General features: G+C 64.7%; 2 protein-coding genes across 7 annotated transcripts in view; one reads left to right on the forward strand and one right to left on the reverse strand.

The window, feature by feature from the left end:
- The window catches only part of NKD2 (NKD inhibitor of WNT signaling pathway 2), a 28,005-nt gene extending 10,332 nt beyond the window's left edge, over positions 1-17,673 (forward strand). Inside the window, exons 4-10 of the mRNA XM_055086385.1 lie at positions 13,085-13,145; positions 14,334-14,398; positions 14,754-14,849; positions 15,568-15,715; positions 16,201-16,285; positions 16,772-16,899; positions 17,051-17,673. Of these exons, the coding sequence (XP_054942360.1) occupies positions 13,085-13,145; positions 14,334-14,398; positions 14,754-14,849; positions 15,568-15,715; positions 16,201-16,285; positions 16,772-16,899; positions 17,051-17,559 (1,092 nt within the window). The 3' untranslated portion in view covers positions 17,560-17,673. The remainder of the gene's footprint in view (positions 1-13,084; positions 13,146-14,333; positions 14,399-14,753; positions 14,850-15,567; positions 15,716-16,200; positions 16,286-16,771; positions 16,900-17,050) is intronic.
- A 4,291-nt stretch (positions 17,674-21,964) lies between these two features.
- Positions 21,965-25,220, reverse strand: part of SLC12A7 (solute carrier family 12 member 7) — a 47,342-nt gene continuing 44,086 nt past the window's right edge. For 4 of the 6 annotated variants that reach the window (XM_024121089.3, XM_024121092.3, XM_028492785.2 and 1 more), the window contains 2 exons: positions 24,328-24,461; positions 21,965-23,221 (listed from right to left, as the gene is read on the reverse strand). In XM_024121089.3, coding sequence (XP_023976857.1) covers positions 23,130-23,221; positions 24,328-24,461 — 226 coding nt within the window. In that variant the 3' untranslated portion in view covers positions 21,965-23,129. Of the gene's footprint in view, positions 23,222-24,327; positions 24,462-25,220 lie in introns of those variants that run through there. The other 2 variants (XM_028492786.2, XR_003680855.2) reach the window with 2 other exon arrangements.

The raw sequence follows: 25,220 nt of genomic DNA on the forward strand, positions 1-25,220 counted from the left end.
CCCCTCCCCCTTCCCCCTCCCCCCCTTCTTTGGGCTGTAGGAGGTTGGCGACCCTATCCAGAGGCCAGTGGACCCTGACACCCTGGGTCACGTTGCATCCTTCTGGCCGTCCGCTCCTCGGATCTTTCTCCCCCAGGAGGACGGAGCCGTCCCTGCCTGGGGGGTTGCAGATGCCCCCGTGTACACCCTAAACCCACGAGGTGCCGGCCCACTGCCCTGGGGTCCCTGGATCCTCAGGTGAGGGTTGGGCAGACCCCAGACCTCACCGGGAGGCGTTGAGAATTCTTGCTGAGGGAGGCTGGACCCGTGGTCTTACCTGTGGTCAGCAGGCACTGGGGCATCTGACCGTGGATCTTTCCGGAGTTCTAGGTCTTTGATGGCTAAAAGCACACATTGGGAATGCCTTAAAGTTAAGTATTTTAAAATAGTTATGTAAAAGAGCAGCCTTGGGCTCCCTTCGTTGGTCTCCTGGGGTGGCCGTGACAAAGTGCCACCAACTGGCCGGCCTAAAATGACAGACGTTTACTCTCTCACTGTTCTAGAGGTCAGAACTCTGACACTGAGCTGTCCCAGGGCTGCATTCCCTCTGGAGGCCCTGCGGGGGGTCCTCCCTGCCTCTTCCAGCTTCTGGGGGCTCCAGGCGCATGAGAATGTAGTCTAACGCCGCGGATTTCCACTTGGGCGTGAAAGGGATTCCGGCACTTTCTTTCCGCGAGCTGGTCGGGAAGAGGCCCTGCACCTCGCGGCCCCCAGGCCCGTCCTGGGCACCTGGTTTCTGTGTCCAGGGCTCGCGGCCTGCGCCCTTCCCTCCTCGGCACGCGCCCCTCGGTGCCCCCTCTGGCCCTTTGGCAGCTACAGGTCAAACGTCTCTGTTGGCCTCTCCCCGGCCCGGGAGCACCTGTCCGGCTGCCGCTGGGACGTCCACTCCCCACAGCCTGGACAGAACTCCTGATGTACCCCTGGGCCTGCGTCCACAGCCTGGCCTGCTTGGGACAGCCCCGTGGTCCCCGGGCCCTCAGTCTCCGACACCCCCATCGCTCAGCAGATCTGCCAGCCCCCCGGTCGGCCTGGAGTCGAGAACTGCCCACGTGGGCCGCCCGCTGGGCCTCTGCGCCGGCCAACAGTCCACACGCGGCCGGGCAGGCACGCCCCTCCGCCCAGCGCCGCCTGTGCCGACCGACTCCCGCCTGCCTCCCGGCGTTCACGTGTTGCTCCGGCCCTGGGAGTTTTGCTCGCTCCTGGCCCGGGCCCTGCCGTGGACGTCTGGCCTGTCCGGGGGGCCGCAGGCTGCCTACTAGGACTGTCCGCCTTGCCTGTTTCAGCCCCTGCCCTTCTGCCTGCCCGGCTGAGTCACCTTACGGCGCTGGCCAGCGGAGCTGGGTCACGGAGGTCCCGGGGGTCCCGGGCTGGGGAAGCCCCGCTGGGGGGCTGGAGTCCAGCTGGCGACCTCTGTGACCCCGGCCGATCACCGCGTCTGCACCTGTGGGTGGGGGTGGGGTTTGGGAGCTGCCAGCCCGCGCCGGGTGTGGTCTGTGTCCACGCCGCCCACGGTGGTCACTGCCGGCCACGCCGGTGCCGGAGTGCGGCGAGCGACGGGGGAGCTGATTTCTAACGTGGTTTCATTCATAAATTTAAATGTAAGTAGCCACGTGTGGCTGTGGCTGCCACGTGGACAGCACAGCTCCACGAAGCTCCATTTGATGTCTGCTAAGCCCCGGGGCCCCACCCCCTGCAGCTGCAGTTTGCAAAGTGCAGAGCCCCAGCGAGCTTGGCGGGTCTCATGTATTTCAAGGAACTGTCAACGGCCGGTGTCCGCAGGCATAGGCAAATCCCTGCTCATTTTTGAACATGCTGGAGGTTTGGGTTTTAAAATTGGCTGGAATCCTTTTAGGTGCAAGAAAGCAAAGCAGATCATTAGCACCAGCGGTTCAGTAGTTTTTGTTTGGTGAGCATGGAATGCACCTAAACGTGCAAACACGCGAATAGGGGAGAGGACCATCGGAGACACACACCTTGGCTCGGAAAGGAACGTCGACTCCCCTCCGTCCCTCGCTGGGGCCGTGAGAAGGGAGGAGGCCGTCCTTCGTGGTCCCAGGCCCAGATGACGCACCGCGGTCTGCTTCTAACCCACAGAACCCTCGCCCCGGAGGGGTGTCAGCGGAGCAGCAGAAGCGGTGAGGAATCCGCCTCACACCACAGATTAAATTGGCAGAGACACTGCCAAGGGCCCTGCTTTATAACCCACGGTGGAGCTGCCGAAGGGCCCACGGGAGAGATCACGGGCGGGCGTGGCCGTGCAGCTGATGTCCATGTCATGGCTCTTCCCACACCCTCGTGTAAACGTACCCACGAAGTCAGAGGTGCTGGAGTTTGTGGGTGAGGAAGGAGGACAGTGAAAGGATATCTTGGAAGAGGAGGTCCGGGGTCCAGACTCCACCGGCATCAGCGTCCACGGCTGTCGGGTACACGGAACCCTCCCGGGCAGCAGGCGGAGGACGGCAGGGTCAGGGCTCCTTCACGGGACAGCGCACCCCGCGTCTGCAGCTGGTGTTCGTCTGGGTTTTTCTGAGTCACATGGAGATCCCAGGTGACTGTAAAGGGCGAGCAGAGGGTGCTGGGGTGACTGCAGGGTGGGGACAGCTCCTCCAGGGGGACTGCAGAGGCCTGGGATGGAGGACCCCCCGCCCAGCCATGAGCCCGGGACACCCGCTCCTCCCTTGAGGCTTCTTGAGGAAAACCTGCAGAAGGGCTGTGAGGCAAGAGCGGGTCTCCTGCGCTCCGGGCTCTTCCGTGCACCCCAGAGTTTCCCTAACCGCGCGGCTGCCCTGGGCCTGGCGTGCTTCTGAGACGAGGTCATCGTTTAACAAAGACGACGCTTTTCAGAGGAAGAAACGCAGACGGTCAACAGGCACACGGAAAGGTGCCCAATAGCGCTGACCATCAGGGAAATGCAGATCAAAAGCCCAGGGCGTCGCCCCCCACCCGTCAGGACGGCGTCATCAAAAAGACAAGAGCTCACAGGCGTTGACGAGGGAGCGGAGAGACGGGAACCCTCGCGCGCTGCTGGTGGGAATGAAAATGGGTGCAGCCGCTGTGGAGAGCGGTACGCGGGTTCCTCAAGAAGTTAAAAATACAACTACCACGTGATCCAGCAATCCCACTCCTGGGTATGTATCCAAAGAAAGCAGAAACACTAACTCAAAAAGATAATACGCAGCCCCACGTTCCCTGCAGCACTATTCACGATAGCCAAGACACGGAAGCCACCTAAGTGTCCGTTGATGGATGAATGGATAAAGAAGATGTGGTGTGTACATACAATGGAATATTATTCATCAATAAAGAAGAAAATCTTGCCCAAAACATGGACGGACCTTGAGAGCATTATGCTAAGTGAAGTAAGTCAGGCAGAGAAAGACGAACGCCATATGATCTCTCTCGTATGAGGACCAGAAATATGCAAGTATGTGTATAAACCAAACTCATATATACAGAGACGAGAGCTCTGATTGCCGGGGCTGGGGGTGAGGGTGAGGGGGACGGGTGAAGGAGGGCAAAAGGGTTAGACAGGCAAGTGCAGGGCTCCTCAAGACACTTGCTGTCTTTCCCGGGTGGGGTCTCAACTCCGTTGCTTGAAGGGTGGGTTTTGGTTCCTGTGTGTAGAATTGGGGAGGGGGCGCCGGGCTCCGTCGGCTCTGACGCACGGGGCCGGAAGCAGCCTCAGAGCCACGAGGAGGTGTTTCCGCCTGACACCACACAGGTGCTGCCACGGAGAGGAAAACCCTGATTACTCTCCCGAGTGCTCGGCCCTCGGGCTCCGGAGCCGTGACCAAGTGTAAGCCTTTGGCATCTGCAGCCTGTTGATCTCTGCTCTGGGCACTGGCATCACCCGTGGACACGCGGGGCCCTCTAAACTCAAAACACAAATGCATGGGCTGCTTTTCCACTTTGGAGTTGATCTCCCTTTGAAATAGGAAACAGGAGGCTTTAATGTGAAGGAAAGAGAACGAAAAGTCCAGTGGTTTTTCCAGAGGAAGAAGTCAGATAGAGGAAGATGAATCTGGGTCTGCAGCTCAAACCCAGTGGCATTAAACGTGGTCTGGACGGGAGCGGTGGAGGGCACGGCGGTTCAGGCACGTGGGGCACGCGGGTGTTGTTGGTATCTTGCGTGTTGTGGCCTCTGCGGCCAGGAAGCTTGGAGGGCAGCAGTAGGCGCTAGAAGGATGATGGCCCGCGATCTTCCGTGTTCTGTGAAGTTCCTCGTTGTTGGCTCTGAAGACGGAAACAGGAGCCGGCACGACCGGGAGAAAATTCGGTCTGCAGATTTGTTGCAAAATGATTTAGTGTTAAACAAAAAACAGAATTCCAGGGTGCTGAGAATCGGAATCACTGAAGATGTTTTTGGCATATTTTATGGCCACTTTTCAATTATCTGGGGTAGAGATTATGTGTGTGGGGGTGTGTGGGCATGTGTGTTCCTGCATATATATACGTGGAGGTACGTGTGCATGTATGTGTGTGTCCACGTGCATGTATGTGTGTGTCCACGTGCATGTATATGTTTTCATGCATATGTATGTGTGTACATGCACGTGTATACACGTGTATACATATACGTAGGGTGTGTGTGTGTGTGTGTGTGTGTGTATATATATATATAAATATATATATATAGCTTCTCACTGATCCTCCTCTTATTACGTTTTCCTTGCACATGTCTTAGGGTGGAGTTATTTCCCTAGCAGGTGGCCTGGGTGCCCCTACCGCCCCCCTGTAACTTATTCACAGCCGTGGGCTGTGGGCCAGCTCCTGGGCTGAGTCCCCCGTGGTGCGTGTTTTCAGGCTTTCCTGCCACACGCGTGCCAGCCATTCTCCGGTGGGGTAAGGTGACCTCACCCAGGAAGCGGGTTACGGCCTGTGCTGGCACGGGAGGTCTGTAGGCATTTATTGTAGGAGACCCTTTGATCCTCAAACGACTGAGTTTCTAGACCTTAAGTTCCACATTTGGTTATCACCCAGCCTGGTTAAACGGCGCTAACGCAGGGGCACCGATGGGCAAGTCTAGAAATGCCCCTCGGCTCCTGAAGTGTGGCTGTAACCTGGGAAGCAGGACGCCCCAGGCCTCTGTGGCTGTGGCCAGGCCCCGCCCCGCCCCTCCCCCGAGGCCTCGCTGTCCTTGACTTTCGCTTTGAAATGGGGGGCTCACAGCCACGGCCGCCGTGGCCCGTCGAGTGGAGACCCTCCGTGGCGCCGCCGCACCTGAGTAGGAGTTATCAAGCCCCAGAGCTGCGTCGTCACTTCGGAAACTGTTCCGCCGCTGAAGCCGAGACTCCCACTGCCTGGCGCTTCCAGACAGACGCGCTGGCCCGGCGCCTTCCCGTCAGTTCTGCCCAGGCTGCCTCGGTCTCCCTTGCGGGTGTTTCTGAGACGTGTGCCCGCCAGGCCTTCAGGCGGCGGCGTGGGCAGAACCCGCCCCCCCCGTTCTCTCCCGCCTGAGGCCACTGTCCCCCCTCCTCCCGCTGTCCCACCCCGCCTCCTTCCCCGTCCGCTCTGCTGCACCCCTGACCTTTGACTCTGGGCGTCTCCCCCACCAGTGCCCCAGCCCTTGGGGTTTCTTGAGCCCTGCCTTTGCCTTCTCCCGCATGGCCCAGTTCTGTCCAGCGCGTGGTGAGCCCAGGCCTCCCCACCTCTCACCCCACACCAATCCCGCCACGTCCGGTGTCCCGACAGCCCCGAGCAGGAGCCCGGCTTCCTCTCCGGTCCACCCACTTGGCCCAGGTCGCCCTTGCCTAGGTGTCACAGCACCCCCGCCCCTTGCCCAGCCACAGGCTCCTCCCAAACTGCCCCGAAGTAGCCTTGGTCACCTTGGTCACTGAAGTAGCACAAGCCCGCTGGGCACGTCCCCTGAGGACCCCAGCCCTGCCCCCCGGCCTCCTCCCTGAGCCCCGCGAGCCCCTGGCTGCCCGTGATGCTTGCTCCGGCCCCGCATCTCCACCCTCTGCCACGACCGGGTCCCCGTCCTGGTCCCCAGCGGGCCGCCCAGCACGCGGGGTTAACCACGGGTGGAGCTGCCGTCCAGGGCGGGCGCGGCTGTCCTCGTGGCTTCTGGGGAGCCGGTTCCCTGGCAGTGCTGCCCGCAGAGCCGAAATCAGCGTGGTTCTGCCGGCCCCTTCCAGCCGTCCCCAGGGCCCACCCCACACGCCGCTTCAGAGCTACCTGCTTCACCTGCCCAGGGCGTCACCTGCCCAGGGCGGGGAGGGAAGGCCAGGCTCTGGCTCTGATGATCGGGAGCCCCGCTGGACGGATCGACATTCCACGAGGGCCGACAGCCCACGAGGGGGCCTGGTGTGAGCCGGGGCCGGGGTGGAGAGCCCGAGGGGCCGCCAGGTGGTGTGGCTAGAGAGGTGCTCTGCGCCCCCGGGAGACGTTCGCCGGGGTGATGGGCGCGGCAGGGGCGATCCGTCTGGTTTCCGAACAGGCGGGAACGCGTGGTGAACAGCACCTTTGGGATAGTAGCTGTGACCCCGGGCGTGGGCCCCGCAGGCCCCGGACCCCAAGCGTCCTCCTGGCGCTGAGGCCACCCTCTCCTGGGGGAGCTGTTCTACCAGGAGCCATTCGCTCTGGAGGATGCCCCCAGCTGGCCTGCTAGGTCCTCCTCCTCCCGCACCCCTCCCGGTGCCCCCCAGGGAGCCCCTCCCCCTTTCCCCTCCCCTCCCCCATCTCTCCTCTCTCTGGCTTGCTGTGTTCTTCTCTTCCCCCTGCTTGGACTCCCATCCACCCTGGGCCCCCCTCCTACCCCCACCTGCAGACATCTCATCTTGGGACTCCGGAATTCACCCAGTCCAGGCTCTCAGAAGCGGCCTTGAACTTACATCCCATGGGGCTGTATTTCCAGACCCCAAGATGCTCTATGGGCTTTAGCTCCTAAGCTGCAAGGGGGCTGCAAACTCCTCTGAATGGGTCACCCCATATTCTTACTGTTCCAAGATAAGCGGTGGGGGACCAGGGCAGTTCTGGGGGTGGGTGCATGCAGCCCGGCCCTCCCAGGGGGACCCTCTGGGCTCTGGAGACAGCAACGTGTCCTTGGATCCTCCACAGAAATGAAACTGGACTCAACACAGAGAGCTAGTTTTCTGTCCTCTGGGGAAAACTAGTTCTCGGAAACTCAGGCCCAGGGCCCCCTCGGAGTCTAAAGAACCCACTGTGGGAGCAGACGCGGCTCCCGGTCTGCCCTCTCGGTTTGCGCTGCGACCCCGGCTTTGGAGCAGGGCTGCGGTCTCCCCACCCCTGAGGCCGGAGGAGGGGCCTGCTCGCAGCTGGGTTTCTGGCCAGCGTGCCTCCCGTCTGTCCCCGTTTCAGGAGAGGCCCTGTGGTCAGCGCGTGCGTGGGCAGCGTCTCTGTGCCCCGGCCTCGCGTCACTGGGAGCAAAGCCAAGGCGCGCGGCCGGCGGCTGGTTGAGGATTCTCAGCCGCCTCTCGGCTTCCGGACGGTGCTGGGCTCTTCTCATCTCAGAGCCCGCGACTGTTACCGTATATGGAAAACGGGTCTCTGCAGATGCCATTAAACGCAGGATCTAGAGATGAGAGATGGTCCTCGTGGCCCAAACTGCCACCAGGTGTATATCTGTAAGAGGGAGGAGGGGGCCGGGGGGGCTGACCCAGAATGGAAGACGCACCCAGGAGAGGCCGCGTGGCCACAGAGCAGAGGTTGGCGGGACGCGGCCACGAACCCAGAGATGCTGGGGCCCCCGGGAGCTGGGAGAGGCAGGAGGGACCCTCCTTGGGGCCTCCGGGGGAGCTCCCTGCCACACCGTGGTTTCTGACTTCTGGCCTCAGAACTGGGAACAGGTACATTTGTTTGTTTTAAGCCAGCCAGCTGGTGGCCATTTGTTACGGCCGCCCCAGGGCAGTGACACACTGTCCTCCCGGCCCCGTGACCCTCGACGGCTCCTGTTTGTTGAAGCTCAAATCCCGCAGACCCCCGCGCTAAGCCCTGGTGAAGAATCTGGGTAGAATCAACCTGGATTTTTGAAGGAAACACAGTGCAGGGTTATATATTTGGGAAAGAGGAGACGCCTACCCTTCCTGGAGCAAAGCAAGGCCTGAACTAACCCCAAGGACTGCTGCCTGGAAGGGCCTTGAGTTTTCCCGGCAGCATTGGCGGTGGAGGGGGTGGGGGGCGGGTGGTGGGGGCGGAAGGCCGGGATGTGAGTCCCCGCCCGCCCCGAGGCTTGTCAGCAGCCGAGGACTCGCCACAGACCCGCGGCCGCGCCAGGACCCCGGGTGGACCCGGGTTCAGAAGCCAAGCAGCCTGGTGGACGCCGGGCACGCCTCACGGCCGACTCCGCAGGGAAGCAGGTTCCCGTGCAGGTGGGCGGCCACAGGAAGGGGCGGCCGGGCCAGAGCTGGGCTGCAGGATCTACCAGGAGGTCCCCCTGGGGTCTCGAGTTTGCAGCGGACTATAAGGTCCTTCCAGGATGCCCAGCATGTTTGTCAAGAGCAGTTTCTAACCAGACCCTTTAACGGGCCGATGAGGAAGCAGGTTTATAAAGGCCATCTTTTCACACGCTCTGCCCGGTTCACGGCTCCATGGGAAGAGCAGAAACTCCGGCCGCAGGAGTTTCCCTCAGGGATCTTCCCGGGAGTCGGGGGGGCGGAGAGCCTCTGCTCCGTCAAGAGTGTGGGGTTTCCAAGGAAAACGGGCGGCCCCGAAAAGCCGGGAACATGTTTCCTAAGGTCGCAGAGGCACTGAATTTTGAAGGAATATGTGAATGTTGACATTTGGAAAGCGGACGGTGTTCAGGAGGTGATCATTTACATCACCAAAGGTTTCTCCTTTTCAATCACGCAGACATCCCCACATCCACGTGGCCTTAAACAGGAGCCCATCTCCTGCCCCCCAACCAGGCTCGCACGAGGGGTGGACGGCCCAGCGTCGACAGCTCTGGTGGATGGAGGGGGCACCCTGTCTGTGGGAATGTGCGGCTAGACCTCTTGGCTTTTCCTGGGAGGCCAGGGTCTGAGCTTTTAGGTGGTATGTCCCAACACCTCTGTGCCTGTAGGCCTCACCTGGGCAGATGGGCCGTCCTGGGCCTTTCAGCAGGACCTGGCCAGGCCAAGGGCCGCTTGCCGGGAAGGACCAGGCATGACGGGCTGTCGTGTCCGTTGCTGATCAGGTGCCGTCCTGGCCCGTCGTGCCCTTATGGTGTTTGTCAGGATCTACCAGGAGGTCCCCCTGGGGTCTCGAGTTTGCAGCGGACTATAAGGTCCTTCCAGGATGCCCAGCATGTTTGTCAAGAGCAGTTTCTAACCAGACCCTTTAACGGGCCGATGAGGAAGCAGGTTTATAAAGGCCATCTTTTCACACGCTCTGCCCGGTTCACGGCTCCATGGGAAGAGCAGAAACTCCGGCCGCAGGAGTTTCCCTCAGGGATCTTCCCGGGAGTCGGGGGGGCGGAGAGCCTCTGCTCCGTCAAGAGTGTGGGGTTTCCAAGGAAAACGGGCGGCCCCGAAAAGCCGGGAACATGTTTCCTAAGGTCGCAGAGGCACTGAATTTTGAAGGAATATGTGAATGTTGACATTTGGAAAGCGGACGGTGTTCAGGAGGTGATCATTTACATCACCAAAGGTTTCTCCTTTTCAATCACGCAGACATCCCCACATCCACGTGGCCTTAAACAGGAGCCCATCTCCTGCCCCCCAACCAGGCTCGCACGAGGGGTGGACGGCCCAGCGTCGACAGCTCTGGTGGATGGAGGGGGCACCCTGTCTGTGGGAATGTGCGGCTAGACCTCTTGGCTTTTCCTGGGAGGCCAGGGTCTGAGCTTTTAGGTGGTATGTCCCAACACCTCTGTGCCTGTAGGCCTCACCTGGGCAGATGGGCCGTCCTGGGCCTTTCAGCAGGACCTGGCCAGGCCAAGGGCCGCTTGCCGGGAAGGACCAGGCATGACGGGCTGTCGTGTCCGTTGCTGATCAGGTGCCGTCCTGGCCCGTCGTGCCCTTATGGTGTTTGTGATTGTAGGGGAACATCTCCGGGTCCAACCAAGGCTCTGTGCAGACCGCTTCTGTCTTGACCCTCCCCCAGCCCGAAGCATTTATCATCTTGTCTGTAACCAACACAATACGCCAAAAGCAAGTGCTCAAATTATTTTAAAACAAAAAAATGGGATGAATTTTTGGACTTGCAACTTTTTTAAGCTCACACGTAGAAGACTCGCGTGGGTCTTGTTTCTCCTTTGACCGCTCAGCCGAGCCAGGCGAGCGATGTGGAAACCCTGGCTTCCTGCCTGCCTGTCGCTCCGGCTCCTGGTGGCCGAGTCCTCCGGGCCGGCCGCGCCACCAGCCGCGGGGCCCCGGCCCTTTCCCGGAGCCTCAGCCGTGGCACCCCGGGACTGGCTCTTCTAGCCAGAAATGCTGTGCTCTGTTGCCAGCTGGCCTGCAAGCCTCGGGCACCTGGTCCGGGAGCTACCGCCGCTCCCCACAAATGCCTGGGGCCTCAGCTTCACGGCTTATTTTGATTTTACAGAAAAAAATTTAACCAAAGATCAGGTTTTTAGAAGTGACGGGAAGTTATCTTAACGTCCACCCGGGAGAGAGCTCAGCCCTGTCTTTGGGCGGGGGAGGACCTTGTGAGCCCGGGCGCTGCGTGCCCAGGGCGTTCGCAGGGCCCCAAGGTGCTCGGCGCTATAGGCGAAGCGGGTGCTTTCGATGCCAGCAGGCTGGCTGGTGGAGGGAGTGGCGTCTTAATGATCGGGTGTCTTTATTTCTTGTTAAAACAAGTTCACTGCCCACCTGGCGTGCTGAGAGAGCTGTGGAAGTAGCCTTATTCTGAAGGGTGTGACGTGGAGGGGGTTAGCGCAGGGGATTAGGAGAGAGGAAGATGCCAGGGGCACCTGTAGGGGCTCTGGAGACAGACGGCAGGGGTCCCCCTCCTTCCTGGGCCCGGCGACACCGGCTCCACCCCGCATCTTCCTCGGGGCTCCGTCTGGGCAGCGACGGTCCCTGCACCGTCCGGGTGCTCCTGTGGCGCCCACGGCCGTCAGAGCCCCAGGCCAGGTTCCCTGACGTCACGTGCGTAGGGGCCCCCGGAACAGCCGGGATCTCACCCGGAGGAGCCCGCGCTCTGTCCCTCGGCCCCGCCCCGCTGCACCCGCGTTCCTGGGGAACCCAGACCCCAAGGCCTGGGGGGTTCCCTTCCCCACGCAGAGCGGGACACGTGGGCCGGTCCTCACTGAACCCAGGGCAGCGTGTGCCCAGAACAGGAGGTGTGCGTTGCTCTCCTCGTCCCCGTGGACCCAGGTATCTTAGGGTGTGTTTGTCATCAAGGCCTTCTTCAAATAATCAGTTTGAAAATCCGGGTAAAAGCATTCTAGGTATTTTTCGTGGTTTTTGTTTTGATTTGTTTGCTCTCAGAAAGAACAAGCTAGAGCTGCAGAGCTGCGTCTGAGGATGGCCTGCGTCCCCTCTCCTCCTGCCGACGGACACGGCCATCCCGAGGGCGCTGGTGGGCCTGGCGCGAGGGGCTGGGTCTGGCTGGTGGCATCAGGCCCCTAGAGGAGGAGCCTGGGAGCAGGGCCCAGGGCCACAGCCGCGTGGGCCGAGCCGGCACAGGGCCTCCTGTTGTGCCGGTGGTGGCCGGGGCACCTCGGGCTGGCAGAGGCTCCTGCAGCCGCCGGCCTGGGCGAGGGTGCCGCCAGGCGGCCCGCGGGGCGCGGGGGCTCGTGCTCAGGCTGTGGCCCCACCTCCCTGCCGCCCAGTTGGTCCCGCACGTGGCCCCTCCCGGCCGGGCCTGACCAGCGCCCTCCGAGGCACCGGCATGGTGACAGCGCTTCCAACCCCCGGTCCGTCTGCGTGACGAGGCGACGGAGGGACCGTCTGACCCAGCAGTACCACCACGTGGAGAAGACGTCGGGCCTGTTTGTGGACAGGTCGGGGCTGGTCCCCGGCCACTGCCCGCAGCCTGAGGGGCAGCGGTCGCAACCCTCCACCATCCCCTGCGGGACCCCGAGCTTGTGGGGTGTCAGGCGACCTGGCGGGGCAACCCCGCTGGGCCTCCTGCCGAGCTGACTCCAGCCTGAGCCCTTGGGAGAGATGAGGGGCCCCAAGTGACCTGGAGATGCTGCGTCAGGAGGCGTCATAGAGCCTTGGGTCCCAAGAGGGCCGTGTAGCCAAGCAGCCTGGGGGGCCGTGTCCACACACACGTCTGAACGTTGCATCCTTGGCCGGGCTCTCAACAGCTCTGTGGCTTCGGAGTCAGAACGGAAATGTGGGGGACAGAGACGTCCCTCTGCCCAAGAGTCACCTGGGGAAACGCCCGGCTCCTGGGGGCGGCGCCACATGACCCGCCACTGGGACACTGGATGGAGCCAGGATCCGAGGCAGCTGCCCTGGCCATGTCGCCCCTTCTCCCCGTCTCTGTGCTCTGCCTTTTGTGGGCTGTCTCCACGGGCCACGTGAACTTCTGTTCTGTAGTTTCCTGGCTGAAACACCCTTTGGATACGTTGGAAGTCTTGTCCCGTTTTTCCGTAACTGGTCTTGGGATCGGCCCTGGAAGTCGGGGGGCTTCTGTCTGTGCCCTTGGCCCGGCCGCCCTGGGGGAGATGCCGTCCCCCTGCAGCCCCGGCCCCTGGGTTCGTGGGTGTCTTGGGGCCAGGTCACTCGGGCTTTGGCCTGGCTGTGACGGGAGATGCTGCGTGCGGGCCACGGAGCAGAGGGTAGGCGGCTTCTCCTGTCCGCAGCCCAGGGTTCTGGCCTGTGCCACCTCTTGCAGCGGAGGCCAGGCCGGAGCTTTGTTCTCAGTGCGGCTGCGCCCTCGGGCAAAGGCCGTGGCCCTCGTGCGGGGCTCCCGTTGAAGCCCTGGCACTCTCACGGGCGCTGTGTCTCGTCCTGGAGACGCTTCTCATGGAACCAGACAACACCTAGGGATGTGCGTGTGTTTTACTTTAAAAAATCTGAGGTTTAGTGAGTTTGGAGAGGTTGGTATTTCTAGACCGAGAACTCTTGACGCCCCAGGAGGTGGGGTCCGATTCCGGCACCCGGAGCTCCTGTTGGGGTGCACACGTCTGCCCTGTCTTTCCTCCCTGCAGGAGCTGCCTGGCGGGGACCCCAAGGAAGGACCTTTCCGGGATGACCCGTGTCCCCTAGAGGGTAAGTCCTGCTCTCCAGACCTCACTGACGCCACACCGTACCCCAGGCACCTGCCCCCAGGACACCCTGGCGAAGGGGGCCACCCACGCCCCACGCTCCCCGACCTATCCCAGCACACCGAGGCCAGCCCTGGCGGGTCGCGGGTCCCCACCGGTGGCCGTTTGCAGGTGCAAGCCGGGTTCCCCGGTCTTAAAAGCAAATTGGTCTTGGATGTGCTTAGAAACACATCTCACGTGGGCTCCTCCGTGGAGCAGACGACCTGGACCTCGGTCTGGGGGTTGGAGAAGCACAAGGCGACTCTCAGGGCCTCCGCCCGTCCACGTCCCTGGAGTCCCGCGAGCCCGTGGGCGGGAGGACAGGTTCCGCACACGGGCGTTTCGCTGAACCCACGGGTCACCCGTGGGCGTGATGCACCGCGCCAGTGTGAGGCTGTCCAAGATGGTCTGCGTGTGAAGCATGACCGCCCTAGTCACCGCCACACGTGTGCATCTGCCGTGGGGCGGGTCCACCCGTGGAGTGGGACGGGTGACCACCAGGCTTGTCCGAGGGTCAGGTGCCGGGTGAGTGTCCTCAGCAGTACGTGGGCGGGGAGGCCGGCCGGCAGGGCTGCCTTCGGGGGGGCTCCGCGAGCTCTGGTCAGGAGCTCGGGCCCCGGGTGTCTCCTGGCAGCTGCGTGTCTCCCAGACATGCCCGGCCCCGGTCCTGGGGAGTAGGTGAGCCCGGAGACCGGAGCGCTCCTTGTCCGTCGGGCCCGGAGACCGGGAGGGGGCTCCCCGGCGCACAGGCAGCCTCCCAGGCTCTGGAGTTGCGGGCTGTTGGGAAACCGGACCGTGTCGCTGGGGAGGGGAAGCCAGACAGTGAGTGCAGCAACCCTCCCGGAGGCCCCTCGGGCCGGGCCGCCTGCCTGTGGGCCTGCAGGGCAGCCCTCTCCCTGCCCCGGGCTTCGAAGCCACTGCAGCCAGGCAGGCAGGCGGGCTCACCCCGGGGAGGGCCGCCCTGGCCTCCGCTCAGGTCCCTTGATGCCGCGTGTTCCAGAGGCCCCGGCCCTCAGCTCAGACCCGTCTGGAGAGGGTCACGGGCCCAGCAATGACTCGGTGGCCCCGGGGCCACACGCCCTCCCCAGCCCTGCATCAGTGCCCGGGCCAGGCCAGGGGACACGGGCCCGCCCCACCCCTCTCGTCCCTGAAGTGGCACTGCCGCCGGAGCAGGCCGAGGGCCCCCGCGGGCCCGGCAAGCGGCGCCTGAACATGGACGTAGGTCTTTGCCCGGCCCCCTCCTGCCGGCGGCCAGGCGCCGGGGGAGGGGCGCGTACTGCGCTGACATGGGGCCCCTGCGCCCTGCAGCTCCCACGCAGCAGGCTCTGCTGGGTGGAGGTGTCGCCGTGCACTCGGCCAGAGCTGGCCAGTGTGGCCCCAAGTGATTCCAGGGCCTTCCGCAGCACCAGTGCCAGCACCACGGAAACGATCCAGGAGTCGACTGTACAGACCCCTCACCTCCCCGGCCCGCCCGGGGGGCGGGGTCCGTTTCCTGGAGGGCAGGGTGGGGGTCAGGGGCCCCGGTGCAAGGATGAGGATGACCCTGTCTGCCTGTCCCTGTGCCCCCCTGCAGGCGCTCCAGTGTGACGTCTCGGTGGAGGAGGACAACCGCCAGGAGTGGACGTGCCCGCTGTACGGCCTCGACCACAGTGGGAGGGCCGCCAGAGAGGCGACACGCTGTGTCTGCGCCAGACGGTCCCTGGGAGGGCGCTGGCAGCAGACAGACAGCGATGCCCGGGTCTCCACGGTGGGGACAGGCTGAGCCCCCTCCGGGGTGGCAGGAGAGGCCGGCACCCTTCATAGGACAGGCTTGCGGGGGGCGGGAGGGGAGCCACCGCAGGACCCAGGTCACCGACAGAGCCGGCTGGAGTCCGCGTCCCCTCCTGTGCCCGGCTGCTGTCTGTGCGGTTCCTGGCAGAGCCCTGCACGCCTGTCTCTGCCCCGGCCAGCAGCCCCTCCCCTCCGCAGGGCGGTGAGGGCCCCAGGGGTGCCCCCGGCGCTCTGTTCTGCTGGCTTGTGTGTCCAGGAGGGGCAAAGTGCCTCTTGAAAGGAAGCAGACACATAGCATGGCTGAAATAAGTGTGTTTGAGTTAAAAGCAAAATTTGATAGTTTATCTGATTGCTAAGTCTTTTGAGCATATATTCGGTTTGAAATTTAAAGGTCGGAAAGATGTGATTCCAGCAGGGCTGCTGGCTCAGGTCGCGTGGTGCCTTCACAGGACTGAGGAAGGGCGTCTCAGATAAGCGTCTCCTTTAGCTGGGCTCTGCTGGGATGCCAAGTGACTCAATCGGGAAGGCAGCCTGGAGGCGGCAGCAGGCAGTGTGGGTTGGGAGGTCCTCCCCCCGCTCTGCCTGCGCCCGTGACGTCAGTCCGTGCCCGCCCTCAGGACACGTCCAGTCCGACGCACGCCATCTACGAGGCTGTCGATGCCTCGGTCAACCGCTCCTCAGGCGGCAGCAAGACCCTCCGAGTGAAGCTGACCCTCAGCCCTGAGCCCTCCAGCAAGAGGAAGGAAGGCCCCCCCGCCGGCCAGGGTGAGGGTCTGGGCTCCTGGGCTGCAGCAGCTCCCTGCTCAGAGGCCCTGAAGACCCTGCTTTCAACGTCAGCCCACCCCTCCTTGCAGGCAGGCTTCCTGCAACCCCTGCCCCCATCCTGCGTCTCCCCGGAGCTCCCACTCACCCTGCCGGGGGACGTTAACTGCGTCTACTGTTCAGTGCCCCCATCGCGGAAAAAATCTCTAGGGCTTCCTGAACGTGGAAAGCGGGGCCTGGCGCCTGGCGAGGGCTCGAAGCTGTCCGTTCGGTGAAGGAGTGAGTGCGTGGGTGCCTGAGTGCGTAAATGAGTGAGCGAGCGAACGAGTGGGCGAGTGAGTGAATGAATGAACGAGTGAGCGAGTGGGTGATGGAATGAACGAGTGAGCGAGTGGGTGATGGAATGAACGAGCGAGCGAGTGGACGAGTGAGTGAATGAACGAGCGAGCGAGTGGGTGAGTGAGCGAGTGCCCACCTGCCTCTGTCAGACCGGGAGCCCGCTCGCTGCAGGATGGAGGGGGAGCTCCCCGAGGACCCCAGGGTGGCCGGCAAGAGGCTGTGCACGCACATCAGGTGAGGGGCTGGCGTCCAGCTCTGCCCTCCTCAGATGCGAGGAGCCCAGTCACACTCCTGCGTCCCGCAGGCCTCGGGCTGTCCCCTTGGGGTGGCCCGCCAGGATGGGCACCTGGGCATAAAGGCCTGGGTGCGGCCAGGGAGCCCCGGTCACTCCCTGCCATCGGGTGGGTGGCCGGCACTCGGGCTGGAGCTGGGCGCTTCCAGTGTCGTCTGAGAGGCCGTGGGGCTTGAAGGGCAGCAGGGGTTCGGCCTCCAGACCCTCAGCCCAGCAGCTCCCGCGCCCTACGGCTCCACTCGCTGGGGCAGCAGCCATGGAGCCCTAGCCGGCGTGCTAGGTGACGCAAAGACAGCGGAGGACAGCGGGTGGGACCGTGGTCCTGGGGTCCCCTTGGGCCCCTGCTTGTCCTAGCACCCACCCTTTCTGGGTGGGCGTGCTGCCCAGAGCACGAGCGAGCAAGCCCTCCCCCCGCCACGCTCCACCAGGAGGCCCGCCGCCGACCCCCACCCCTGCTCCGAGCGGGGGCCGTACCGCGTGGACGAGAACACGGAGCGGAGGAACCACTACCTGGACCTGGCGGGAAGCGAGAACTACGCGTCTAAGTTCGGACCAGGTGGGTCCTGGAGACGGGGCCCCCTGGCGCCAGGCCTGAGGGTGCTGGGGCCCCGAGCCCCAGAGTGGGCCATTCAGCTGTGCGGGCAGGACCGGGTCCGGGTGGGATGTCGCAGGCCCCGCAAGGGGTCTCACGGGTGCCGTGGCTGCAGGGTCTCCCCCGGCACGGGCCAGGCAGGAGCCCCCAGCCTGGGCCACGCACCCGCAGGGCCGGTCCCGCTCCCAGGAGTCGGATGCGCCCGCCGTGCACCATCGCCGCTGCCTGGGGCCGGCTGAGCCCGGGCCCCGGGCCCTGGACCTGCCGCCCCGGCCGAAGGGGCCGGAGAGGCCGTTCTTGAGGTCCCCGCAGGGCTCGGGACGGCCGCCTGGGGCCCCCGGCGGGGGCAGGCCCGGGAGAGCCTTCAGCTTCCACCCGCCGGCCCCCCAGCCCCAGGCCCCACCCCAGGACGGTCACCATGTCCCGCAGCCCCTGCCCCCGCCCTACGGCCACAGGTGGTGCCGGCAGAGGGGCCGGGAGGGCCACTCGCCGCTCAAGGCGGCACCAGGCCAGCCCGCGGCGCTGGAGCACGAGGCAGCGCGGGAGCTGCCACCCGCGCTGCTGGGCGAGGCCTACGCGGTGCCGGCGGTCCAGCGCCACGAGCACCCCCACCCCCCGGCCTAGCGGCCCCGACGGCACTGGGCCCCGCGGAGGGGCCTCCTTCCTCCTCGGCGAGGAAGCGCCCCGTGCCAGCGGCATCCCCGCCCCGTGTGACCAGAAACACGGTCGCACGCTTAGACGCCTGCCCCTGCCTCTGTCACGATACCAAAGCAAGGCCCACGGGGTCGAAGGGACTCTGCTTGGACGGCCTTGCGTGTCCTCCTCTCGGAGCCCCGCTGCGGGTGCTTCTCCTGCGCGGCAGGGGGCGCGAGACTTGTCACTGGCCCCGGGTGGCCGGGGGCTTCGTGGCGCCTGTGGCTCGTCCATCCTGAACCCGGGAGGGCCGGCTCAGGGGGCGGTCGCTGCTCGGGGCCACGTGTGCGGTGGCGAGTTCCAGTGTGCGAGGCCGGCACGGATCACGGGAGAAGGGTGGCCACGCGGGGGGCCAGGGAAGCGGCCAGAGTCCAGAAAGGCCGAGGTGAAAGCCAAGAGGAGGGGCGGCCAGGCAGGGCCACCCACAGGCGGTGCCACCAGCATCCTAAGGACACAGCGGTGGCCAGCGGGGCCAGCGAAGTGTGGGCGCCCCCGAGACACACACACGGACGGCTGGACAGGAGGCGGGCATAAACCATTGAGTGCCGGGCACAGCTTCAGCTTTGGAAAAGCGCGATTCCCTGTGGGAGGTTGGGAGGAGGACTGCAGGCGAGCGGGAAGTCTGGGTGTCCTGGAAGCTCGGCTGGCGGATCCCCGAGGCAGGACGTGGCGCTGCTCCGTCTGAGAGGAGCAACTTGTGAGTCTGCGCAGCTGGTTTTCTATTTGCCTCCCGGGCACAGCTTTTAAGGATAAAGCAAGTTGGTGGCTGACCTGTGATCGTTACTCCCCAGTCGTCATAAAAATGCGTGCGTTTTGTAACATGTCACACCTTGTTGTAAAGTGAGTTTTCAGTCGAATCGCTCTGTCCCCCTACGCCAGCGTGTGGCCACGAGTGCAGACAGCTGGCCTCAGCTGGGACGGGCCCACGGTGCTCGGAGAGAGCACGCCCGTCGCTGTTTATACGTTTGTAGAAGTAAAATCAACGCGCACACGGCTCCGCGTTTACGCGTAACTCTTTCCCCACTTCACTGCTCTACAAAAGCACGATAAAAGAGCCCCTAAGCCTAAAATCGGGTTCACGCTGCGGGGACACTTCACACCTCTGTCTGGGGCCGCGTGGGCCGAGGCTTACGTGGAGACGCTGGCTCTTTGCGGATGCGCCTCGCCTCCATCTCCTCCTCTCCCCTTCTAGACGCCGTGGTCGTGGCTGCTTAAAACACCCCTCCGGGCTTCCGAGTAGCGGGCGTCTCCGTGAGCTGCACCCCGCGTGCTTAGGGAGGAGCAGGCATCCCACATCTCAGGGCTCCGGGGATCTCAGGAGCAGACGCAGGCCGGGCCTGGTTGGCCCCGAGGCCAGCGGCCGGGTGTGGCCCCGCGCGGACGAGTCCACGTTCCATGTTCTGTTGTCGTGAACCCCGCTCCATGCCACCTGCCCCTCGGCACCAAACGTTGGCCCCGACCCCGGTCCCTTCCTCTGTGTGCAGAGCTCCTGCACCCGGTCCCCGCATGAGGGGACTTTTAGTCCCAGCAGAGCCATCCAGCCCTGCCACCGCCCACAGCGCCCTCAGGCGGAGCTCGCTGGCCGACCGGGAGGGTGGTGAGGCCTCAGCTTCAGCCTGAGTCCAGACTCCGGTTTTAAAGACAAAATGTAACTGAGATGCCATCAAACGGACCAGGGGCTGAGTGTGTGTGTCTGCTGCCTGTGGATCCGTGGAGGAGAGAAGCCCGCCCTCGCTGCCGCCAGGGCGGGTCCAGGACGGCTGAAAGGGACAGAGAGCTGTTAAGAGAGCAGCAACGAAGAAGAAGATCACTTACGAGCACACAAAGGGCGCCGGGTGGCCGTGGACACTAACTAAACGTCCACATGTGGAGAACAGCTTGTCTCTCGTGGATGCAGCGGCTTGACCTGGGGCGGGGCCCCGGGACCACATGGGTCAGGGGAAGCAGATGCCCTCCTGGAAGAAAGGCTGTGAGACAGAGGTGGACGGGGTCAGCGGCGCTGTGTCCAGCCTGCTTTGGGGGCAGCTCCTGCCCGCTGGGCCTGGGCGGGGGTGGGGCAGGAAGGAGCCAGAGGCCTCAGTGCCGAGTCCACCAGGAAAGCTTCGTGGTGACTGGTCAAGTGCAGAGAGATGCCTTATGTAACAGAAGCAAAGAGCCTCGTTACCTATTCGTTTGTAGGTGTAGATTTGGCTACTGGACGATCCCGAAACTGGACCAACCTGTGTCTCACTTCCCGAGAAGGCCCTCCCGGAGAGTGTGTTGCCAGAGAAACCTGGTACGAGTGAGCGAAGGTCTTCGCGACACCAGGGGGCGTGGCCTCTGGTCCTCGGCGGATCGCAGGGCTGCCAGCTTGGCCACCCCACCTCCTGGTCCCCCGTCCGCACTCCGGCCTCCCTCTCGCCCCCTTCCCGGGCCCGTGCCCTCGGCCGCTCGGCTCGTGCGTGCGGTCCCTGCCTGCCCCCGAGCCCGGGGTCTCCCCTCCGTGTCCCTCTGAGCACGGACTCGACGTGGTCGGTCATGTCTCTGCACTCGGGGCACCTGGTGTGGGACGTGGGAGGAGATGGCCCGCCCCGACCCCCCACTCCTGCCCCCAAAGGCCACTCTCGGCCTCATTCCCTCACTCCTGCCCGCAGCCCTCATGCTTCTCTGCACCTGCGATGAGCCCCGCGCCCCCACCCCGCGTGCCGGGCCGGCGTCGCCTGTGCCTGCTGCCGCGGGCCCCGCTCCCGCCTGCTCCGGGGGGACCCACAGCTTGTCCCGGGGGCCCAGCGAGCACGGAGGGTGAGGGAGGGAGTGGGTGGGCGGGTGGGTGGGTGAGGGGGTGCACGCCGCCCGCCACCGCCAGGCACGGGACGGCCGCCGCCCAGTCTGAGCCTGGAAGGACGGGGAGGGCGGTGCCCGCCACCGGCCATCGTCCGAGAAGCGGGGCCTCCCACGGGCTCCGCCAGCCACACGCTCCCACCGTGCGTACACCCACGGCGCCTCGGTCAGGGCAGGGGTGGCTGGGGCTCGCCGCCCCAGGGGGAGCCGACAGAGGTGGGGAGGCAGCCACCGGGGGCAGCGGCCGGGGAGGCTGCGGGTTCACCACCTCCTTAGAACGTTTCTCTTCGCCCTAAACGGAGACCCCGTGCCCACCACGGGCTCCCAGTCTCCACCCCGCCCCTGTGACTGTACCGTCAGCCAGTCTGTCTCTGGCTCTGCCCGCCCTGGACATGTAACGGGAACGAGACGGCCATGCCCGGCGTCTTTGTCACGGCAGAACGTTCTCGAGGCTCAGCCGTATTGCAGCATCAGCACCTCGGCCTTCTCGGGACTGAGTTACGTACCATCAAACGTGCGGACACCGTGCTCGTCCACGCGCGTCAGCTGACAGGCCCGTGGGCTCCTCCTCGGCAGGGTGGTGGTAAGCGCCAGAAACGGGCGCCTCCACGTCTGCTCGGGCATCCGTTCCTCTTGGCTTTTACGTCCGGGAGAGGAACTGCTGGGTCTCCTGGCTTAACACATTCAGGAGCTGCAACGCTGTCCCCACCAGCAGTTTCTCCACGTTCGGGCGACACTCGTCAGTCTTCCTTTCTTTGCTCACGCCTACATCCTCGCAGGCGGGAAGGGCTGTCTCGCCACGCGCCCGTGTCAGAACGAAGGGCCCCTCATCACAGGTTCTTTGCCGATTCCACCCCGACAGAAATTACAGGTGGAGCCCTCTCAGCCAACAGCAGGATGTCACTGTGTGCCGCACACCCAGCCACGGGGCACGCGGGGCAGCCCCCTGTTGACGGCAGCTTTGGTGGTTCTGGTTTGGTTTGCACTCCTTTCAACCAACTCACGTGATGATTCTTTCGCCACCTGAGTGTGCTTTGGCTGATCAGACCTGAAATAAACTCCTCCGAGGGGAGGGGGAGGGGAGCATCGCCAAATGTTTGATTTCTACGCTGAACGAGTCAGGGAGATTCTTCAACATGCTCAGATCTTATGCAACTTTATTCTTCTACTAACAAAATCATACAAAGAGCCTGAAAAAGGAAAACATGAAATCAGCTTTAAAATGGCTGCAGTTACGGTTACACAGCTGACAGTACGGAAGGGATGCCCGGTGTAGACGGACACAGCAGGAGGCAGGTGGAGGGCGCGGGCACCTCCGTTCCACGTGAGCCGGGGTCATGTGACTTAGGAGAGGGACCGGCGGGCCCCTCCCCGGATGCGCGAGGGGTCTGGAAGCCACCGAGTCGGGTTTCACTGCCTAACTCAGCACTGAACCAAGACCCCCCCCCCCCCACTCCCCAGCCCAGCTGTGGCATTTGGCGGCGGGCCCCTCCCCGGATGCGCGAGGGGTCTGGAAGCCACCGAGTCGGGTTTCACTGCCTAACTCAGCACTGAACCAAGACCCCCCCCCCCCACTCCCCAGCCCAGCTGTGGCATTTGGCACACGCCGTGGCCGCTGAATGCTGCCCGGCCACCCCTCAGAAGCGTCTGGAAGCACATGCTCAGCCCCTGCCTGACCTGAAATCCATGCACCAGGCCGATTCCCTTGGGAGCCCACGGAAGCCAGAGAAAGCCAACGGCTGGTCTGTTTGGAGCCCCTTTCACAGAAGCTATCTCCTTATGGTCAACTTTTATCACTCAAACTCCCCCAGGTGTTTAAATAAATAAATAAGCCATCGGGAAAGTGAGGCACAAATTACTGCGACAATATACAATGGACGTGATCACGCGTGTAAAGTGCAAACGGTCCAGGATCATTGGAAGGTATCGTGTCAGTGCCCTCGATGTGGCTGGGACCACCCGTCAGTGCCCTCAATGTGCTAGGAACACCGGTCAGCGCCCTAAACACAGCTGGGACCGCCGTCGGTGCCGGTGGGAGGGGACACACAGGCTCAGCGGGCAGCCGGGCGCCGTGGCTGCTGACGACACAGGCCCTCCGAGGGCGGCTGCAGCCTCGTCCCCTTCCTCCAGCGTGAAGCGTGGAAACCGAGGTCCCGGGGCAGGCGCCCGTCAGATGCTGAAGTGTGCGGCGCTCCCAGCCCCGAAGGCTCCCCCGCCGTTGCCCGCAGGTCCCCGGAGCATAAACGCAGGCGGACACCCGGCCGGGAAGAGCGGGTGCCCGAGCCCGGGCCGCGGGAAGAGCCTGCACGGAGCCCTCGGCCGCCGCGGGTCCGCCTCAGCCCGCGCGGCTTCTCGCGGGCGCCCGGGTGCGGTGGAGTCTGGGTGAACGTAACTGCCCGGAGGCCCGACCCGGGGAATCGAGTCTAGAATCCAGGGGGCTTCGCGCTTCCTCCGCCACCACGAGAGAGACGGCCGGCCACGCCCCAGGCCACAGCCAGCCTCGCCGGGGCGGGGGGAAGGGGGCACGAGGGCTTCGCGCCTCCCCCCGGCCGCGAGGGAAACGAGTCACGTGCCGGCCCTTGGCCTGGACGGGAGAGGCCCCGGCGGTGCTCGGGTGCTGGTCAGCGGGCATCGCGGCGCATCCGCACACCCGCCGGGCACGTCCCCGGAGCGGCCGAACGTTAGGAGTAGATGGTGACCACCTCCCGGCCGCTGCCCCGAACCAGGAGGACCCTGTTCAGCCCCTCAGTCAGGACCTCGAGGAACTCCATGTCTGGGGGCACCGCGTTAAGGACAAAGCCGACCCCACCAGGCGCGCGGCTGAGAGGGCGAACGGAGTGCCTCTACCACCCGAGAGCCCACGTCCAGTTAGGGCTCGGCTGGAGAAAGAGGCGGGGACGGGACACGGAAGGCCGGGATCCAGGGCCTTCGGGGAGGAGACTCGGGGTGGGGGGCAGGGGGGGAGGGGGCCGGTGTGAGGGAAAGGGGCACTGACCCTGCCAAGGAAGGACCTGTCCGTCCACCAAGACCCTGGATAGGCCAGGGAGTCCCGGTCACCACGAGGCACAGACTCCTGAAGCGTGTGGTCAGCCTGAGGCTTACAACCCGGGGACCAGGCTGCGTACCTCCTCCTGCCCCCGGGGGACCGACCTGTGACCCCGAGGCCAGGATGACAGCCCCGCGCTCCGCGGCTGACCCACGAGGGCTCCACCCGCCGGGCGGCTTCAGGGCACCTGGTGCCGGGAAGGGATTGGGGCTGGAGCCACAGCTCTGCCACGTCCTAGAGACGGGCCGCAAGGGGCCCGGCCGGGCGCGAGCTCAGAGCCCAGCGCCGACGAGGACCCAGAGCCGGAGCCGCGGCAGGAAGGGCCGGGGCCGGTGATGCGGCGACGCCCCCGCGGGTGTCCGGTCTCTGAGCCCACGTGCTCCTCACCTACCACCCTGACCCTCGTGGCGGCCCCGGGAAGGCCACCTCCTCAGCCACGTGGCCACACGGCCCCTCAGCCCCGGTGCTCACGCCCGAGGCAATCGGGGGCGACTCCTGGGGCTCCCCCGCCCGGCTGCCCTGGGGCCCCAGCAGCTCAAACGTGGGGAGAAGCACACCGGCCCGCCGGCCCCCTGCCGGACACGTGGGGCCCAGGCAGCTGGCAGGAGCCGCCCGCTCGCAGCCTCCGCGTCCGCCTGCCCACGGCCCCACGGGCGGCCCACGGCGAAGCGGCTGTGGTCCGGGCCGCCGGGCCGGCCGCCCCGCCCGACGTCGAGGGCCCTGCGGCTCCTGCCCCCTGCCCCGGGCGTGTCCACTGAGCAGGAGAGGAGAGAGGTGTTACCCTGCCGCGGCAGCGGCGCCCCGACGTGGGGACGGCGTCCGGGAAAGGATACAGTTCTCGTCCCCCTGCCGGTTTTTGGGGGGGCCCGGCATGTTCAGCAGGACCAGCTGGGCATCCTGGGACTTGTCGAGGACAACGCCATTGAGCTTCACAGCCGTGTGCATCCTCCGGACGTTGGACTGGTCCCTGTGGGAGGAAGACGGTCACTCAGCACCTCCAGCCGAGGTCCTGGCTGCCGGGCTCAGGCCCCACCCTGCCCGCTCCACTTCCGTCAGAAAGGGCGGGTGGAAACAGATCCGACCCGCCGCCCGGAGAACCCCCGGCACGGCGATTCCACGCGGAGGCCAAGGTGACAGCCGGGCGAATCAGCTCCTGCTTCCCAAGCACTGCCCCTCGGGCGGGAGCAGCCCCTTCGACGGCACAGCGTGCACCTCTAGGTCACGGAGTGTCTCCCGTCGAGACCCCTGCCCTGCAGCTGAGCCTGCCCTAAACAATGCCCCGCGCTCCTTCCAACGCAGGCTGGGGTCCAGGGGGCTGCACAGAGCGTGAGCGAGGAAGGGCCCAGCCCTCCACCCGCTCTGGAGGCCCGAGGTCCTGAAACAGAACCGGAGACTCTGGCTGAGAGTGCAACTGCCACGAGGCCCACCCCCGGCTCTTTGTCCAGCCGGCCGACGGCTGAAGGACGAGAGCCCCCGCCCTTGGTGACCCGGCCCCTGTGCCCACATGCTCACTGCCTGCCCGGTCCCCTAACTCCTCGAAGCGGGCGGAGCATCCACCGTGCACCGGTGGTTCTCGAAGGGTCCCGGGCAGCCAGGCCTGGCAGCGGCCCCCAAGGGAGGATCCCCGGGGAAGCAAGACTGGGGACACCCGGCGCTCAGGCCCCTGCGTGCTTGCCCTCCCCCTCCCCACGTCCCTCCCCAGTGAGCTGGGTTCCAAGAAGCAGGG

Source organism: Physeter macrocephalus, chromosome 8, assembly GCF_002837175.3.
Source record: "Physeter macrocephalus isolate SW-GA chromosome 8, ASM283717v5, whole genome shotgun sequence".
Classification (NCBI taxonomy): Eukaryota; Metazoa; Chordata; class Mammalia; order Artiodactyla; family Physeteridae; genus Physeter; species Physeter macrocephalus.